General features: G+C 33.2%; 2 protein-coding genes across 2 annotated transcripts in view; one reads left to right on the forward strand and one right to left on the reverse strand.

Moving 5' to 3' along the window:
- LOC131671700 (laminin subunit alpha-1-like) overlaps window positions 1-1105 on the reverse strand; it is a 44245-nt gene extending 43140 nt beyond the window's left edge. The window contains exon 1 of the mRNA XM_058948321.1: window positions 1005-1105. Within this exon, the coding sequence (XP_058804304.1) occupies window positions 1005-1098 (94 nt within the window). The 5' untranslated portion in view covers window positions 1099-1105. The remainder of the gene's footprint in view (window positions 1-1004) is intronic.
- Window positions 1106-6991: 5886 nt separating this feature from the next.
- LOC131671678 (cytochrome P450 6k1-like) lies at window positions 6992-11504 on the forward strand. The gene is made up of 5 exons (XM_058948292.1): window positions 6992-7583; window positions 8111-8482; window positions 8555-8739; window positions 10173-10464; window positions 10572-11504. The coding sequence occupies exons 1-5, from the start codon at window positions 7064-7066 to the stop codon at window positions 10742-10744; spliced, it is 1542 nt and encodes a 513-aa protein (XP_058804275.1). The 5' UTR covers window positions 6992-7063; the 3' UTR covers window positions 10745-11504.
- The last annotated feature ends 9885 nt before the right edge of the window (window positions 11505-21389 follow it).

Raw genomic sequence — 21389 nt, forward strand, 5'->3', positions numbered from 1 at the left:
AGAGAGAGAGAGAGAGAGAGCTAAATATAAAGCCGAAGAAGCGGGCGTTGCGGTATGCCGGCTACCGACGACCCCGCGACGACGTCCTCCTCCTTCCTTCCCAGACCAGACGCGTATTTCACGCGGCGAGCGGAAGAATTCATCGACTCTCTCCCTCTCTCTCTCTCTGGTGTCTTCCCTAATTTTATAAGTGCCAGAGACCACCCAATGCTTTTTCTCTTGTTCTCGTTTTTTGTTTGCGGCGTCCCTGTATAATTAAGTAAACCTCTAGATATTCGCACCCAAGGCGCTATATTGGGCTTTTTTCCTCTTTGCTGCGGTCCTATTATGTTAATGCATGCGGATTTGATCGGCCAATGACAACTATTTTCATCTTTCCTGCGACTACTGAGATAAACGATTTTTATGACATGTTCTTTTAAACCGCGATGTACTTGATTATGATTCCTATCAGATTAAATTAAAATTTTTCAATAGCAATAAATTCGCACCATTTTATTACAGTCTCATAAATCACAATAACAGCTGCTAAATATAAAAGGCTCATTTCATATTTGACTTGTTAGTTCAATATAAATGAACAATCTCACCACATCAACCTATCAAAAACTAATTAAAATAATATTCCCATGTAACTTGAAAAATAATTATGGAAAGAGGGGGGGGGGGGTCGATACTGTATCAATGAATCAATCAAAGAATCTGACATGAGTTTTAAAAGCTCATCGTGAGGAATAACTATATCTGTGACGTTAGTATATGTTGCTCGCGTCGGTATACTGCAGCGTAAATGACTCGCAATTTTGTCGAGGAGAAAGAGAGAAAGACGCCAAACGTCGTCGGGTGTTCGGAGAGAGAGAGAAAAGGCGACAGTGAATGAGACGAGAGTCGGCACGCACGTAAGAGAACGAGAGAGAGAGAGAGGGAGGGAGGGAGACAGACCGACACAGACGGGTCTAGCAAGCAAATACACGACGGGATTTTGAAGCTGCGCAGGCACGTACCTTGTTTGAGCTGGTGCTTGACGCCACGTGCCGCAAGGGCATCCCAGCATCCGAGGAGTAGCAGCAGCAAACAAACTCGCGGCCACGGAGCCATCGCTCGCCTCTCCGTCTCATTCATCCCTGAGCGACAGCATGGATTTAAAAAAAAGAAACAACCAGCTTCGATTTTCACACGCGGTCCCGGCAAGCTCGAACAAAACACCAATGGTAATCAACGAAATTTGCACAACTCACTTGGCACACAGGGTAGGACGAGAAAGAAATGCACGTGGATCGGGGAGAATATGAATCGGCGATCGTTTTTCGATTGGGGTAGTTAAGTTGTAGAACGATCGTTAAGGTATGGAAAAACGTAGCACCATCCGTTGAGTGCCGTCAACATTGTATCTCTCGTTCGTTGGGCTCGTGTCGAAAATTAGACTCGCCGTTTGTGCCGGCGCGCGCGTGTCCGGTACGAGCGCCGCTAGCAAACTGAACCAACACGCGGAGCCTGTAGAAGTGCTGCTACGCCAACTGCTGTTGCGGCAACGGCGGCGGCGCTCTCGGCGAAACATCAGCTCTCTTGCTTGCTGCTTTCTCTCTCTCTCTCTCTCTCTCTCTCTCTCTCTCTCTCTCTCTCTCTCTCTCTCTCTCTTTCTCTCTCTCGGAACGAAGGATGAGAGGGGCGCGAGCCTAAGGTGCTGGACCGGATAGTAAACACAGAGATCTAGTGCCCTTAGTGATATGTTGGACTCGGATCAGATCTCGACGATGACCAATAGGACAATCTGTGAAGCTTTCCAATAGCGTGGGAGACTTACTCTAAACTGATAGTACGCTGACTCGTACCTTTTTCAGCGAGATGCTCACGACATTTTGTTAGTTGGTAGTTATCATCCGGATACTACCAGTAAATCATTTGGGAAATGATTTAAAACGTGCATGTTGCCGATGGCGCTGCTCTCTAAGCTTTCGTGCATTCTTTCGCATCAAAGCTTTCGCCGCAATCTGTAAATAAGTGTTATAACCTACATAATCCGGTCTTAGCCGAACAAAATAAAAAAAATAAGATCTTATTTCGTTTTTTAAAATAGCCTAAGGTGTAAAATCTGTATAAGTTATAAAGAGTTATAATGCGCTTAAAATAAATAGTATGGTGAATGAAGACAACCATGACGGGTAATTTCAGTAAATTTTTTGATGATGATTATTGGACCAACGAAGAAGTTCCGAAAGATTTTGACAGAAAAAAACTTGATTGTAAACAGCAGGATACTACCAAAAAAGTCCTCCAATCCATATTTATAAGTCTATGAGGCATTTAAAAAATAGGTGAAAAAAATCAAACTCAACTTCCAAACTCTAGTGAAAACAATTTAATCATATATTTTAATGACTTGAGAGAAAAGCTAAAGTCTGCAACACTATGGAACATATGGTCCATAGTGTTGCAGAAAAAAGGAAACTCTAATGGCAAAGGATTTGATTGATATTTTGATCGGTATAAATTGTTTAATATAAAGGTTATATTGAAAAATAACTCAAAAAGTTACAAGCTAGTAAAATCATTAGTTTTGAATTGGTATAAGATTGAAAAATTTATTAATGAAGCTGATGATCTTATATATTTAGCAGTAAAAGTAAGAATTGACATTATTATCAATGTATCTGGAAACTAGTACAGTTTAATTATATTTGTAACCTATATTTTCCTTTTTGTTATTCTTATATTTGGAATTTCTGGAGCACTGAGGTACGATGAGCTTGTCAATTTGAAAGAAAGCAATGCTAAAGACTCAAGTTGCAAGTTTTCAGCAAGGTTTCATACAAGTTTATAAACATTTCTGAAACCTTTCATAAAAATATTTCTAAAATATTGTTTTGTCCGTGCAATGCGAGCTACCAGATAGTTATAAGAAAAGTTGCTGCTCTACAACTTGAAATATATTTAAAATATTTTAATAATATTTTACCACAAACATTCAAGAGACGTTGCAGCTTATTTTCTCACAACGTTTTTGTAGTTTTTCTTGCACGGACACATACAAATATATATTTATATGATCGTACTACAGAAACATCGTACAGAAAGACTTCACGAAACATTTGATAATTTTTGCAAAATTTGTCAAAAATTATTTGCGAATGTTATATTATTATATTTAGTCAGGCTTATTTGTATAACTAAATTAATTTAATTAAATTGAATGTTTACAATTGCAAAAAAATGTTTCTTAAAATAAGATTTGAACCCTGGACGCAATGGGTAGCTATTTGATGCCCAAAAATATTATAATCATACATTTGAAAATAATTAAAAAATATATTTTTAAATGTTTCAGACATTCAATGAAATATGTTATAAAAGATTCTGTTTGAAACATTTCATGCTCTATTGGTAATACACGATGTTAAATATATTACTAATACAGATATAAAACTAGGACCGTAGAAAACAAGTACTATTGATCACATATTATGATTACTATTATGATACATTTTATTAATCGTAGATTTAATAAATCTTTGAATAATTTTTCGGATACATCTTGAATAGGTATCTGTAGGTATTAATCTTGGTTCCCTCTATAGTTATGATAAAACTATGAAAAATGGATAAAAATTGGTTCATTATTATTGGCTTAAAAATGAGTCTTTGCTATTTCGATTTGGAGAAGTAGTGAAATCTAAAAAATGTTGAATGAACAATAAAACGTGCTATTAAGTGCTTATCAATCTCTATTCTGGTAATGCATTAACGAAGGCGGTGCAAATTCGTTTCTTTTGAAATATTCATAGGTTAGGCGAGAAAAAATAAAAGTAGCACAAGAAAGAGGCCGAGTACGAGAGATACATCGCCGCATTCTGAGCATCCTGCACATAGTCCACTGGAGTCCTTCAAATCAGGGTCAGCTTTCACAGCATCCAAGGAAACAAGCTACCTGCGTACTTGCGTGCCCTTCTAAAAACAGTTCTTGGACTTCGTTGTTTAGAGAACTCGTACCAACCAACTATGGACCTTAAGTTTGTTACCTGCATTCTTTCTCTTTTTCTTTATCTTCCGCTCTCTGCAGGATACCATAATCGCACTTTCAAAATAGCATCGTGTTAAGCATTTTACGTAGTTATATTGTACCAGCGGAAGTATATAGTAGTTATTTTTTAACTTTTTATTATTGAAATGAGTCAATTGTTTAAGTTTTAACTTGTTAGTTGTGTAATCGTTTATTTATTTAACGAAATAAAAGCTTAGATAATTAGTATTAAACGATACTAACAAATATTATTTTATAATTTTTTAATTCTGAAACTTTTTAGAAGATTGGCTCATGATGTAAGTTCATACTAAATTAGGATATGAAAAATTTTATCGTTTAAGGGGGATCAAAATTTTTTTCTTGTATATTAATATCCAAATATATCAGCGGTTATTTCTTGTGAAATATTATATGTATCGGTTTAGTTATTCTATTAACAATTTTTATAGAGTTTTTAAAAATCATACTACATTTTTTGAAAGTTATTTTTTAAAACAACAAATTAACGGATTTTCTTTTGATCAATAAGACTCGTACTTTTTTCTGTTTCAAAAAATTTATCTGCCTTACCTAATTAATATTTTGCAGGTATTAAAATGCCCATATTCTCTTACTAACAGAAACTATTATGTAAATAAACGTTAACTGAAAAGTAAGGCACACAGGTGCATTCGAATGCAGGTACAGCAAGCCACGTGTCTCGAGACACCTAACTCGACGTCAAAAGACATAGAGTCTTGATGTACACTAACCTTCGAATATTTCAATGCTCCATTATTCAATTGGGGATTCATTTAGTAACGTGTACTTACATACTATTTACTAATACAAAATACAGGGATTTTAGTACTTGAAAAATATTTTTAGTGTAGTCATAATGAGGCGATTCGGAATCATCATAGGGAGTGACCAGCACAAATTTATTAATATACGTGAAGCTGCAACAAATTCGCTAGTATAATAATAAATACAGTTGAAATGATGTCTTCAATACGATTATTTTTTCGCTTATTAATTTATTATAATTACTAGACGAAATAATATCGTTGATTTGTAGTAAGAATCCTCCTTTGCAATTCAAAAGCGATCTGCGTTGAGTTATTTGGAATATTTTCTTATTGTCAGAATTTTAATCAATCACGTTTAGATGGATAGTAAATCCATAGTATACAAATATAATTATAATATGCATTACCAAAATTTATCATATATTAAAAGAAATCTTAGAATTACGTTGCTAGTATGAAAATAAGTATTTAAAGACATAATAAGTCAGACAATACTTCCTAATTTAGATTTTGGAGACATTATATTTGAACTATAATTTATGAGTTTTTGTTACCTAGAAAACATAACAGTACGATACATAAGCATAATTCTAATAAAAAGTTTGCTCATTGTTTACAAAATTTTGAACTTATCTTATAACCGATGTGAATTATTAAAAACCATTTATAGTTATATTTGCAATATCTGTTATAACAACGTAATAAAGTAATTTTTAGATAGTCGTATTTTTGCCTGCAACCTATGTAACCGTCTATACTTATTTGTAACAGCGGTTGCCCGTTTAGGCCAGTGCCGTAGACAGTTGATACAACTCATACCCATGTCCGTGGCTTAGAATTCGTAGTAGTTAAAATATCTGTTAAATATTATTTGTATTATTTTTTTCAATAGTACCAAGATCAATGAGCCAAAATTTTAATTAAACAAATTCTAATATAATTAAAAAATGCTGAGACCTTCAAAATAAAAGCATTTTCAACTATAAAAAAACATTTACTTCGAGAATTTAAGCATTTGATGATAATATGAGGTTTTTTTCATAAATGCACAATAAAAAAAATTGATTAACAAATGTTTACAAACTTTTATTAGATTTTATTCATGTTTTCTTGTAATTAAAAATCACACTTAATGCTTGATTATTATTATTATAAAATGTGTTATTGATTTAGTGATGAGTGATAAATGTCACTAAAGATCTAAAAAATGAATGATCATTTCAAAGATTATTAAGTTTTGAATCAATTGAACATTCGAAATAAAAATGATACATATAATTATAGTTTTAATAGAAGTTTCATTAGGAAAACTAGAAGTGATTGATCGTGTGCTATTACATTTTATTGAAAATTAAAAATAAATGTTTACAGGAGCAATATATAAATATATAATTTATAATAATTATCTTTAATATTATTATTCATTTTTTTTAGATTAATACAACCAATCCCGCAATGGTTATTTTAGTTCTTCAATGTTAATGAACCATCCTTAAGATTCATCATTTAACAATATTCATCAAAATTTATCAAATATATTAATAGAGTGAGGGTTTGATGTTTAAATCATCTGCTATATAGGTACTTTCATTACACACTCATTAGAAATAATTTTCATTTCAGTTACGTGGAGTTCTTTTCTTCATAGGAAGCATGTAGTTTGTAATAAACTAGATTGCGTAAGTCTTATAGTATATTAAGTTTTATGCAATGTATCTCATTAGTAAGATTAATCATTCGTACTTTTGTCGAACTATGAATTATTTATAAGACATTAAAATAAAAAGAATATTTTTCCAAATGAATAAAACAGCAAAGTAATTAAAAAGCTACATTCTAATTAATACATAAGTTACATTAATATTCGCGATTAATATGCAAATTTTAAATTGATGTTAAATGACATAGTATTTAAAAATAAATTTGAATAGAAATATTAAACTTCAACATAAGAAATGTTGTAATTTCGATTGTATCATATTTACGTTTAGTTTTAAAATGCAATACGGTTTAATGTACCAAATAATTTTTGAACGAACAACCAATTCTGTCGTAGTAAATTGAAATGAGACATCACATTTGCAACTGAAATTAACTTGCAAATGACAAATTATCTAACCAAGTGACTTGACACTTTGAAATCTTTATAAACAAGATTAATGCAACTTACGTGTTTAGTTCTCTTTAGACTGTTGCTGAGATAATTCAAATATTTTAATGTGTTTATGGCGTTATTAATTATTGATATAAAGCAATGGCTATATTAACTCAGTATTGGGGTCTTGATGGCCTCCTTCTATTTTTTTGTATAATCATAGGAATTTATTTATACTTTACAAGGAATTTCAAATATTGGAAAAAGCTAGGAGTCAAAGAAATTCCACCTACAGTGTTTTTCGGCAACTTGGGGCCTTGCCTTTTAGCTAAAAGATCGATAATTGACGTTCTTCAAGATATGTACGACGTTGGTAAAAATGAATTGTTCATTGGATATTATGTATTAGATAAACCTCACCTTTTACTTCGTGATCCAGAATTGATAAAACATGTGTTGATAAAGGACTTCAATTATTTCTCAAGTAGAAATGCAACTTCTCGTTCATCCGATATTGTTGGAAAAATGAACCTTTTTGTTGTTAGAAATCCAGAATGGAAATATATAAGACAAAAACTTTCACCAATTTTTACATCTGGTAGATTAAAGAAAATGTTTGAGTTGATGCTTGAGATTGAAAAAGATTTTAGTGTTTATTTGGAGTCTCTGAATCTCGATGGTAAAGTAAATCTTATCTACTACCACGTAATCTGAACATTTATTTGAAGCGCTAATAATTTAAAATATTTATGTTTAAGTTCTCAATAATTTTCAGTTACCATTGAATAATAAATAAAAATAATTAAAATGTATCTTTCGCCCAACTAATTTAGTGATACTTAATTATAGTAGTTAACCACCAATGCTGTAAATATGAAATTTACAGATATAATTTTTCCACTTCTAATAACGTTACCTTTCATTAAAATAAATAATATAAAAAATGAAGTGGCTTTAGCATTTATTCTGAAAAAAAGGTACAACGAAACTTCTTGATGGTTGTTATATTCAAATGTAATAAGATTGAACTTTAAATTATTTCTTCTATTCCATATTTATAAGAATAATAATTCATAAATCAACATAAATAAACTTACAACAATTCAATAAAAAGTTCTATTAACTTATATGTACACTAGATGCGAAACAAATTTTTTTTTCTAAATGATTCTATGTAATTAAAATATGCAATAAATGCGATTTCAGGAAATGGTCGGCCATTGGATATAAAAGAAATTTGTGCAAAGTATACGACTGATTTAATTGGAATAACAGCGTATGGAATGAAATTCAATTCTTTGCTAGATCCTGATGCTTTACTACGCAAAGTTGGAAAAGATATATTCGGTAGAACATATAGACGTCACATAGAATTATTTTCAGCCATACTAATCCCAGAACTTGTTAAGGCTTTTGGTATTCAAATATTCGGTAACGGTGCAACTAACTTTTTAAAAAAAGTTTTTTGGGAAGCAATCGACCAAAGAATAAAATCAGGTGCGAAACGAGCTGATTTGATAGATCTACTTATTGATTTAAAGAAAGAGCAAGAAAATGATTCAGACAGTAACAAGATTGGTACGTATACATTAATAGGAAAAAATATCCTTTGCTTTTTATATTCGATAATATTTTTATATTTATTTTCAGAATTACAGGGCGATGCTTTAGTTGCACAAGCCGCCATTTTTTTTACGGGAGGATTCGAGACTTCTTCAACAACAATGACGTATACGTTGTATGAACTGGCTAAAGCCCCAGAGTTGCAAGAAAAACTAAGGAAAGAAATTTTAGATATTTTGAGTCAAAGTGATGGGATGATAACTTACGACATGGTAAAAATTTCAAACATATTATTAAGTATATAAATTTATACACGAAGTACAATAACATGACTGATATCTTATTTTATAAATATTTAAAACTTTCCACAACTCGAATGAAAAAATCTTAGTTCTACAAAGTATTTTATTTTAAATCTTCTAACGATTAATTCATCCTACATAAATATAATTATTTATGTGAGTCAAAAGCTAAAGAATTAAGTCTTCATCAGTTAATAAATTTTATTTAAGCAGTACTTCAACTTCTCTACGCCTTAAGATTAAGCTTGAACATTAGAGACTATATTTAAGATAATTTTATTTGCATAAACAAAATTTTTTAATGTAGTTATATTACTACTACTATCTATTTGATGTAATATTAATTTTTTATTGCGAATAAACTACAACAGTAGTAAAAAAAGAAATATTAAGAGAATATAATAAAAGACTGTTGAATGAAATGAATGTCAAGCTTAATATGCAAAAACTGGCGTATACACAATTGAAAATTCAAAGAAATAAGTTCAAATACTGAAACGTAAACTATATTTATTTACGCTACGATTGAAAGCAATCATCAAAAGATTTTGTGCAAACGGCCATTGAGTTATTCTTTAAATTACAAATTAAGAAATATTATTTAAGAAATCAATTAGGGAATGAATATTCTATTCATTTTTTATAATTTCTACAAATATGTTTCTACTATATGAAACTTAACAAAAAAATGAAAATTTTACGAATTGTGATTTCCATTTCTTTTGAGTTAGTGTAATGCTATGTATTTTCAAATAATTATTTCAAATTAAGTAGAGAATCATACATATCTTTAATGAAATAGGAAACACACACACACATACACACACACACAGTAAACAATTCTTAAAATTTATGAAAATTATTTTCTTAGTAAGAATGTAGTAAAAATCTACTTCTCAGACATATCGAAAACTTTTAAAATGTTTTATTTATATTTGTGACAAGTGAAAATTAGAACTTAATTGGAGTTTGATAATTATTATTACCAAATGACGAATTTCCATTGTGATCAAGTGTTAAATAGTAACAGCTCCATATGTGACAATATTCTTTCAGAATAAAAAAAAGAATGTGTTCATGGTTTATTGAACCTTTTATAAACTGAAACTATTTCATCAAAATTTCCTAATATGAAGCATAGCTTTTGTCAAAATTGAAAAAAATCATTAAAATACCGTCATATATAAATCTGCCATTTTGTTGATTTGTGAACTGTGACTATAATTTCTCTTTGCGATACATACATGAAAGCTTTTCATAATTTTATAAAAATGACTAGAAGTTTTTAAATATATACTCATAAGGAAACTAACAATTTTATTTCAATTGCGTGAAGCTTTTTTCTGAAAAGCATTTTGTGAAATATTTTAATTTAATATTTGGAAAATATTATGTTGTTTTAGATAACGTCTCAACTACCATATTTGGATATGGTAGTTTCTGAAACTTTAAGAATGTATCCAATTTTGCCATTTTTGGATAGAGTAGCAAATATGGACTATGAATTTCCTGGTACAAAATTGACTGTAAAAGCTGGATCTTCAGTTGTTATCCCATTGTATGCAATTCAAAATGATCCACAATATTTTTCTAAGCCACGTATTTTTGATCCTGAAAGATTTTCTCCAGAAAATAAACGTAATATAAAGCCTAATACTTACTTTCCATTTGGCGATGGACCGCGTGTATGCATTGGTAAGAATTTATGCGTAAAATCAACTGCACATTTTTACATTAAACATTTAGCAGTAGATGAATTCAATTTTGTTAGATGAAATATAAATACAATAATTTTATTACAGGTATGCGTCTAGGACTTCTACAAATGAAACTTGCGCTTGTTCATTTATTATCTAAATACAAATTTTCTCCTTCTAAAGAAACTCCAATACCATTAGAATTTGATAACTTAAGCGTATTTACACATAGTGCTGAAAATATTATACTTAATGTACAAAAAATTTGTATAAAATAATAATAATAATAGTAGTAGTAGTAATAATAATAATAATATATTCACAAATTTTGTCTGTGAACCTCATATTTTACATACATTGTATTAGGTATCGTTTTGATGGCCTCTGTAAATATTTATTATAACATCTTAAAGCAGAAAACGTTTGCCACGAGTGTCCTTTAATGGTGTGTCTACGTAGCGTGCCAGTTTAATAGGGTATAATTGTCGAATTAAAGTATTAAAACCTTAATATAATTGATTATAAAATAAAGGTTATGGCTGTTAGGGTGGGTTGGTTTCCATTTTTCCTATCATCAATCCGGTAATGGTAAATTGTTATCGATGGGACCACAACATCCATAAATAGAAGACCTATCTGTAGGCGTTAAATTACCATACAAACAGTTTAAGTACTCTAATAAGTAAATGCATTCAGATGTTTGTATTCGATCTTTATGGTTGTCAAGTTTTTTAGTCGGATGAGTTTGTTTCATGCTATCTTAGGATAACGTATATAAAATAGAATACTTTATTCTTTTCTTTTTATTATTAAGACAATTTAACAACAGCAAATATAAGGCTCCAGCGAACAAAAGCCAGCGAGCCCTCGCGGATGAACTTTTTGCCCATTAAACAACCAACGTTTAAGATTACGTTTTTTAAACTGCTTTCTTCTATCTTTATCGCCAAAAATTATTTTTTATGGAAACCGTCCAAACTAAAAATATTTTGTAAATAAATAGTATACTATTAATAAAAATATATGGTTAGATTGCGATTGATTAATTTATTCACATTAATTTATTGATATTAACGAAAAAAAACAAAATGTGATCGTATTTAAACAAAAATGTCAGCTACAAAATTTGTATAGCTTTTTAATTCTGTAACAATATTTTTCTAAAATATCATTCTGTAATATCGGCTACGCAGATCACCTAGAAATTGATAGATATAGATATTTATCGAAGGTATTCTTTTTATATACCAACTACTTTCGTTTAACTAAATCATGATTTTCTCCAGTTTAGTTTGAGATACATATTAGTGGGGGGGGGGGGGCTTTAATTATAAGTAAATATATTTCTAATAATGTATTTTTTACGTAGTAAAAGTATTTGTTAGATATTCCGCTGTTTACTTAGAAAATAGTTGAAAGTGGAACGGCCTATTAGTATAACTTTAACGTTAATAAAATAAGGATCATAAGCCTTTAAAGTAAAGGCCTTAAATGAAATGACGTGGAGATTATTATGCTGTAGGTGGCATCGATGCTCGAATTGAAATTCAAAGTATAGAAACTATATTGTTATTGGTTTTAATATTTGATTTAATTTTATTTTATAAATTTGTTATTTAATTTTAAATTCCATTTAAGTTTAATTTATTTTAGAACTAATACATTTTTTGTACATTAATGTTTTCAGCAGTTATTTATACGAATCGTATCTTTTTTATTTTATAATATTAAAATTAAGGAAAGGAATCACAAATACAATTTACACGCATTTAATAGTAAAAAACTTGGCAGCATAAAAATCTATTTTTATTGAAATCATATATAAAAACAATTAATACGGTGAAAGCAAATAGATAAAATAATAAGATGACACTAGCGAAGGACACTAGCAATACTTACAGTGCACGTGATGCACGTAATGTACTATATTTACGATCCACGGCCACGTAGCTTCGTGAAATACCGAACCATGTATATGCATACGGATCAATTTTATTGTTCGATTGACGACTGTTCTTCTCGTCGAAGCATCTGTTAGAGACGGTCGACAGCAGTGTTCAGTGAGAATAAAATGTACCCGAAGGCGTAATGGCTCCATGCGGGTAAAAAGACTCGATTTATTCGACATATTTGTTTATAAAAAATTATACACTGCGCTATACTATATTGCATGTAGGAGTGAGATGGTTTTTTTTCTGGTAATAAGTTTATCTACACGTATTCACTTGACTGCGTTGACTGAAACACCTCTTCTACATTGTAACAACCTTAACGTTAAAGTAAATGAAAATCATTTATCAAGGATTAAGAGGATTTAATAAATAAATAAATAAAAGCATTTGCCAAGTATTTCGTGATGAAAAAAATGTTTGTGGTGATAACTTTATTAGAAAAATTTTTAGACCCCAATAAAAATCTTACAATTTTCACTGTTTAACACCAAACTGATCCCTTTAAGTGAATGCCGATATGTGGCGGTTAAAATTGGAGGAACTCAAGGAAAGCTGTGCCAATCGAGATATACCTGATGTCTTTCAAAGATGATTCGAGAAAATGTACTACCCTGGTATAACCCAACCCAATGGATAACGATACAGTTGAGTAAGAATGAAAGTTAGAAAAAGATCTCATCAAATCAATAAATCGAAACACAGGGAACTTTTCCTATTAAATTGTAATAGACAAGTCTCGGAAGACGTAAAGGACCTATACATCAAATGAAGCCTACGGAGAATAGTAGAGGGGGTTTATCCCAGAGGAGAAACCGCGGACGAGCTTCACCAACAAAGCAAATATAACAATGGAGTCTTTCAGTCTTCAAAAGTTGAAGATTGCAGCAAACTGTCAAGAATGCATTTAACTCTGCTAGTTCGCAACGTATCTCTATTCTACAGTAGACAGAAAGTAAATGATTCAATATTTCCTTAATATATTAAATAGCTACCTAAACACTTCTATAAATATATTATTGGTGATAGTAGGCAAAGGAAAGATTAATCTAATTACAGAAGTGCTGTAAAAAGCAATTAAAGGACCATTTTTTATTTTCGATTTGTATGTATGGCAGGTTACTTAGGCTGAAACTACTAGGTATAGGGCATATGTGAAGTTTAAGGATGACCCAGTTCGCGATTATTAGTGGCAATAGAAATTTGGTAAGTCTAACTAATTGCCAATGAAGTACTAGAAACGTCAGACGGTTCATTAGTAGACGCCTGTAGTTTGTAGTACACATATATGAGGCATCAATGGCCACTCATTGAAGAAAATACAATTCACTATAGTTTGCAATAACATATTTTCATACCTGGAAGTATAACTGGACAGGTAATGGCGATTTAAATATCATGTCAAAGAAATAACAACAAAGGCATTCATTGCGCTCATATCACCTTCGAGCGTTGGTTAAATATTAGTAATTTGATTATTTCGACTTGATCCAACGAGCTAAAACTGAATGAATAAAATTATGTATAAACATTTTTTTAATTATATTATTTTTATCGCATTGTCATAAGTGTTCAAGTCGAAATACAAGCGATGAATTTCTCTATTCACTGTAAAAATATTTTGATTTACAATTACGTACGTGTGAAGAAGAACAATAATAAAACACCTTCTTTCGAATCGACATATCCTTTAAATTATATTATGATTAAAAAAAAAGTATAGAATTCTGGACTAAATTGGAAACCTAAGTTTTTCAACCCAATAATACATTGTTCGTAATATGAATATTTGAAATAAATCAGGGCAGTAACATAAATTAAAATTTTACTACAATATTATTTAAATATCCTACAATCATAATATTAATGAACATTTAATGTCGTATATAGTTTTCTTCCAGGGTTTTTTATCAGATAATTGAAGGAATAAATTTTAACTACTATGTTTCTATATACTTACTTTTTCACTATCCATTTAAAAAATTAGAATGTTCTTACCTCCATATTTGTAAATACATCCACATTAACGATCTTGATTTTTTCCAAGCAAACGGAGCAGCTATTTTTTAAGAATATTTCTCTTTTATCTTACTATATAAAATTATATTTCATTTACATAGATAACATCTGTGAACAGTGTCACTGAATATACCATATATAATACATATTTAAACTAAATTCAATAAAATAAAAAATATTGATAATTTGATCATTCCTTGTAGGGGTAAAAAATTGGATGTAAAAATCAAAATGTAAATCAATTGATGTGTTATATCCAGGAACATAGACGTTTGCTTGAGTATCTATTTACAATGACTACGCTTGTGGTATTAATTATCAATGATGCATTAAACAATATAACTGATAAATAAGAAATATCCCAGCATTATTGCTTTATCTAACATCACTCTGAAAAAATGAATAAAAGGATAAACAATTTATTATAAATAGTTTTCACTGACTCACTTGTTCACAAATAACATCACAAAACTACCACACCTCTTCCATTCAAAAATAAATAATGTACATAAGCAACCATCAATGATTTTTTTTTCATTAACAATTATATTTATTGATTAAAATCTACCAAATAATTAGATGTATGCAATAATTTATATTCTTATATATATATATATATTTTTTTTTTCTATTTATAATTAATTTATATGTTTCATGTTTTCATCGTTTCTGTAAAATTTCTATGAAGACGGCACAAAGCTGAACGGTTATTGATAAATACAAATATTTCTACAAATTTGTTATGCGTTTCAGAGACTTTTGTTTGTATGTCAGGAAAATTCATCCATTAATATGTTTTTATTTCATTCAAACGTATCCAGTCTCAAATTTATACGTTGCTCAAGATATTTATTAAATAGAGGTGATATGCATCATCGATCAGTCGAGAATGATTAACAAACTTTCTATCATAATTTACTTACAAGTACAGTTTGAGTATTGTCGAGTTCGATTACAATTTTATCAATGAAATATCGGTGGTAATACTTTTTTCATGGATATAAAAATTTGTTAATAGAACAATACAATCTAATACAAATACAAAATGCAAATAGAAAAAGTGATGAATGATGATTGAAAAAAGTGAACGTATCTATTGTTAGATGAAAAAGTAGTATGGTTCACGAAACAATGAAAGGAATATAATTGGAATCGCATTAAAAGCTAAGCAAATATTAGCAATGATTTAGTGAGGACACATCGTTATTTACATTATTGAAATACTATAACGTTTCTATGATATAATTTAACTGAGTCTAACAGAAAGTTGTTAGAAAGCCAAATCGATAGTGCAGTGGAAACAAAATTGACTAGTATTAGATATTCGTCCGGAAACGTGTAGAAATCGAGAGTTAATCTGAAGCAACGTATTCTCTGAAACGATAATTGATGTAGTCGGCAGATCAATGCTAATCCTCAGGTCCTCTAGCGGACATGAGTTTCATCTATACACACATAGGTCTGTACATGTAGAAATGAACAAGAGTTCCGTGCTCTGATAGTGGATTTGCGTGGATTCGCAGAATCAGATCGTTAAAGTCGGCGTTTCTCTAGATTGAGAGACGACTTGTACAACATCTACTATAAATAGCAATTACTATAATATCAATGCAAATAAACCTCTAACAAGTCCAACGGCTCGCGACAACACTAATTTCTTTTCATGTTTTTGTATATATATCTATGTATATATGTATATGAATAGATTGACTTTGTGCAGCGGCATGGGCCTTTTCCTTAAAATCTACATGAATTCGTAAATAATGATGACGTGTATTATAGGAACGTGTAAAATAAAAATGTCATAATTTATAAAAGCATCAATCATCATTTATTAATCATTTTTTAAAATTGTTATTGACGACAATAAAAACAGTTTTTTATGTTTATCCTATGTTTCACATATATAAGACATATGCGGCTGTTGCGAATCGCTGCGACTTGCGAAGCTCTATACCTACAACATGTTTACTTTTTGTTTGTTTTGTCATAATAATTCGATAAAATATTTCACAAAATGCACATTAAACATTTTTTTGTCCATATTCTCAATAGCTCCAGTTTATTATGTTATGTGTGTTGGGTTTGTGTGTCGATCGGTTAGCTTCATCAGAATCATCATAATTATCATATCAATTAACGATATCGCCAACATGCACGCACTATTAACTCTCACACACGCTCGTAAATATTATATCTATGTTTTGGTTTTTTTTTGTTTCACTTCTAAAATCATCCAATCTGCCGAACGATTTACCGTCATCGCGTGGGTCCCCCCCTGAGTTTCGATAGCCCCTGTCACACAGTCACTCGATACATCGAAACTGATTCGATAGCATTTGTTGCTCGATTTCAACTACAGATATAGAGATAAAAAGACACGTCGAAAAAAGGTGTATAGAATATTCGTACAAAGGTTGATAAATCGCAAGGGTCGCTGCTTGCGAGTGGCGACATAAAACAACTCGTGGAAGATATTTGAGCTCGCTGTTTCATTTCATTGACTCGCTGTGAAAATTTTACGAGAAGGAAAAACCAATTGGTCGTCGAATGATGGGTACGTATGTTCTTTTATTTGCTCGCAATGATCGTTGCTTCGCGTGCCTCGTCTTCTCGCCTTGTTTATATTTATCGCCGGAAAACTGGGACGCTCGTTTCCGCGGCTTCGTTTCGCCGGATCAAGTAGGAAAAGTCTATAAAGTGCGGTCGGGCAAACATAGGCACGTGCGCAATGTGTTGTGCGTGCTTTCTAACGCGCGTAAATCTCAGTCTTTGCCGACGCTCTGTCCGGAGAATATCTTTTCGTTTGCTTGTATCTGTTCGTCAAGTGCGACGTTTGCGTTTTTCGTGTTGACGTTTGCGTTCCAGTAAGGTAGCGACGAATCGAAGCCACCCACGTTGACGAGAAACGGCGAGATTGGGAACGGTGAGGGCACCACCGCTCTTGTACACCCTGCGGACTTTGGTCCAGGCCTGCCTCTAAAATTTACGAACAATATCAAATATTAGCTGAGACATTGCGATGCGTTGCACAAACACCCGTTAATCGAAGGTATAAGTAGCGGGCAACTCACCTACACAAACCATTCATCCTTCTGATTAGAAGATATGTCGCTGCAACAAGAACAAGTAGATGAGTTTCGAGTTGTTACCTCTTGACGATTCGCGATTCGTTGAGCCAAGAGATCAGAGAGGACATTGGAATGTACCTGTCAGAACCGTGATTTCTCACTTTGCCTGGCAGTAGAGGCGGACCCGGGCCGCGCTGTGCCCGTGCCTGAGGCCCGCAGGGTGCAGCCAGTTTCCCGGCCGGGGTAGTGTTGTGGCTCCTTGGACGCCGCCCATAAACGGGCCCATCTTTAGATTTGTCATTCCCAGTGGCATACCCATTGACGCCCCGTTCGAGCCGTAGATCTGCTGCACTGTAAACACATTAACAATCAACGTCATTCTCTAGTGTTGCGAATCCAGGTTACGTGCTAATTATGCCGACTATATTATGTACATGCATGCCCTTCAGCACCATCACTTCCCTCGACACACGAATATCAAAATTACACGTTACGTCGGAGCTTTGATTGACGTTCATTTATTCATGCATTTAATCATTGCTTCTCGTATCAGATTTCAATCTAAGTCCCTTCAAAAAATAATTATGTAATGTACAACTCGCCAGGCAATTACTTATTTCACGGTCGGCTCTCAGTTAATTAAAATTTGTTTGAAACGCATCTCTAGGAAAAACAAGAAATTATCTCCGCGCGCAGAGTTTCAGAAGAATGAAAAGTACCCACTTTGCATTACCATATAATCAGCATCTGAACTTTAAAAGGCTAACCCCTTTTCTCTTTATTCATACCACCGGAGAATTTTTAAGTATGTCTTTTCCGCGGAAGTTTATCATTTTGCCCTATCTAATTTTATTCTCGTTCAAACATTTTATTTTGCCAACTAGTTCTCGAAAAGGCCGAGGACAAATGCATTTCAATTTGATAAGATTATTTAAATTTAAATGGGGAATTTTTCACGGCTTCTTTACGATCGAGGTATTACATTTCTATTAGCCGATGGCAACGAAATGTAAAGAATAACTTCCAAAAAAGAAGCTTATTCAAAGCAGCGAACAGCCGTGCAGGGCGTAAAACAAAATCAGCGTCGTAAAAAAAAGGAGGCGGGTAGGGGGAGGCGTAAAATTGTTTTTACGCCCCTCGCCAAGCGCATCTAGGTCAAATAGATTTATGGATTATTCGGAAAGTGCTTTACGGATGCTGAGGATACACTTAACGTACATAGGCAGCAATTTCATCGCAAGTATAAATTCCCTGACGCGCGAGCGCGCTGGAGAGAGATGAGCTCTGTACACGTACGCGTGCGTACACAGTGCGGCGTTGTGTGCGCGTAACGCCCAACCACTCTGTGTGTGATCCTCTACGGGAGAATCTTGAAAGCTGTGAAAATTACAGCGCAAGCCAACTATGTACGAGCGATCAGTTCCCCGACAAACTGAATTTTCAACTTAATTCCAACAAGCCGCGACGGGTGCGAGTTTGCAACGAAACCAATCTGCGCGAGAGCGCGGAAACACACGAGATTACGGCGCTCGACCGGCTGACATTATGTGTTTCAACAGCTTACGCCTCCACCAAATGCAATATTCAAATAACTTTGTTGTATTTCTTTCCGGCCGGAGAATCTAGTTTGCAAGATTTTCAATCCGGGCAAAGTATATGTTCGAGAGTTTCTGCGACACGCATTCCAAGCAAGCCGCTCGCGCTATACACAAGTAATATCGAGTTGTGACCTGTCGGCGTCGCGCGTCGCGCGTCGCATTCAAAACCAGATCTCGTCGCGCTCTCAATTGTACGGCCATGTACACGCTTCCGTCTTTCAATATTATCCCCTGGCTTTGTCTGTATTTTCTTTCCCTCGCTCCTCTTCACGCCCTTCTTACTTCGTCCGGCATCATCGCTTTTGTACTTTGCCAGCTTTTTTGCCGCTATGCCTTATCACGATTTATTTGTGCGATTACTTCACGTGAGTTTCTCGCAAGCTTTCAGCTTACAATTTTACGAGCTAACAAGGATCAATGACGATCATTCCTTAATAGAAATAACATGAATTCAAATCAATTAGTAGAACATAAAACCGATTTCTTTTTCATTCACTTTCATGTAAAATAACGATTTTTGCGACTGACCGTACATGCAATAATAAAATTCTACTGTTTAACTTCGCGTTTATTCCTAATTTATATGTTTCAAGTATTTCTTGCGAACAAAGTGAACATAAAATATAATAAATTCAGTATTGATTTGTATTTCTCAGCTTAACTTCCTAAATTAATATAATCGCTGAATATTTTATTTTAAACGCTTTTATAATGTCCGCTTTAGTCTAGTGGTGTTTCACACGATCTGTAATAATCGTTCCTTATAATATTATGTCGTTGAATAGATTTAGATAAGCTCTATTTTATGAGTCTCTTCCACGATTATTCTAAATATTGCACACGTCGCGTAGCCTAAATAGATTGTACAAAAGATAAGGCGGTGGGCTTATCTAAAGTATGCATTATAAAAGTTGTTAATGCTATAGTCTTTTATAAACCAATTTGTACGTTGTTCGAGCTTTATCTTGAAATTAGCTGAAAGTGATTATTTCCTGTGGATCAAATGTTTTCTTTAAGCAATCGACGAAAAGGAATCTTCATAAAGTCATAAATAAAAAGTTGGCAGTGGCATAAAAGTGACGGAAAGTGTATAGCGTACGCACGATATTTCACGCTTCCTATGTACGCACCGGGGAACTAGGTTGCAAACTCGAAGAATAAAAACTCGTAAACTGAATCAACACCACGCGAGACGTATGTTTCGATGAATAATTGAGTCTTTGTCCGAGTTGCATGGCACTATGAAAGAAACACGAGCGGCTGAAGCGAGGAAAATGCTATGTTGGCATTCGTGACAAATATATCGCGCACACGCACGCAATTGGCTGCAGGAAAGTTGCTTCTATTAAATTTGCGCGGGGCAGAGCGCGAAATTGGAAATTCGGCGCATCGAGTGGCTATCCAATTCAATAAAGCAGCAAGTTAGCGAAATCGTGGCGAAGTATCGATCGACAGCTCCTGTATCGGAAGTGAGCGAGGTCCCGTGAAAATGCCGCGGCCTCGGTAGCCTCGATCTATAAGAGAGCTTGTCGGTCGAGCGGCGATCTCGGATATCCCGCGCAGGCAGCAAAGTAGCGAGCCGAAGCTCGCGTGGTAGATTGGCATTCTTGCCTTTGCGTCAGGTTAAACTTTAAATTGCGCGCTCCAGCGCAGCAAAAACAAGCTTTAAACAGACAGAGCCCACTATCAACTTTTAATGCAAGCCTACCCGACCTATTAGCCGCGAGCAGGCCGAGATATCTTATAGCGACCCGCGCGAGCTTCCCGCTGTAGCTTGACGAGCCCTCGGGGATCGCATTAGAATTTTCCGTGAACGGCCGCTGCTGGGCCCTCGACCTCCCGCAAAAAAAAAAACCTCCAAGAACTTTCCCGCTCGTATTTCTTTTTCTTTGCGCGCTACTCTTTTTTTCACTTGAAACTACCTCGAGGTTTCAAACCATCCCCGGGTCACCATGAATTCTCATTTCGGACGTATCTTTGCTTTACTAAGCAAATTTTATGATTTTTCTCAAACAATGCCAATAACGATTCTTGTCTGGCGTGACGTTTACGCCCAAGGGAAGCGAAGCTGAAAAGTCATACGAGACGAGAATCTCTTTCCTGAACATCATATGGTATTTCTTTCGATACGTCGCACTTTGCGCACGGAAGATCACAAAATATTCTCGACAATAAATAAGCTTCGAACACCTTTTAAAATTCCTGACGTTTAATAGCAAATCGAAAATCTACGAACACCAAAAGTCATCATAACGCCACTTGATTATAGTTTGCATAAATTCAGAT

Source organism: Phymastichus coffea, unplaced genomic scaffold (assembly GCF_024137745.1).
Source record: "Phymastichus coffea isolate CEN01 unplaced genomic scaffold, Cenicafe_Pcof_1.1 PCOF00133, whole genome shotgun sequence".
NCBI classification, from domain to species: domain Eukaryota; kingdom Metazoa; phylum Arthropoda; class Insecta; order Hymenoptera; family Eulophidae; genus Phymastichus; species Phymastichus coffea.

Coding starts and splice junctions, on each gene's coding strand:
- LOC131671678 (XM_058948292.1), top strand. CDS start 7,064: ATGGCTATATTAACTCAGTATTGGGGTCTTGATGGCCTCCTTCTATTT. Junction 8,483..8,554: donor TTCAGACAGTAACAAGATTG/GTACGTATACAT, acceptor ATTTATTTTCAG/AATTACAGGGCGATGCTTTA. Junction 10,465..10,571: donor TGGACCGCGTGTATGCATTG/GTAAGAATTTAT, acceptor ATTTTATTACAG/GTATGCGTCTAGGACTTCTA.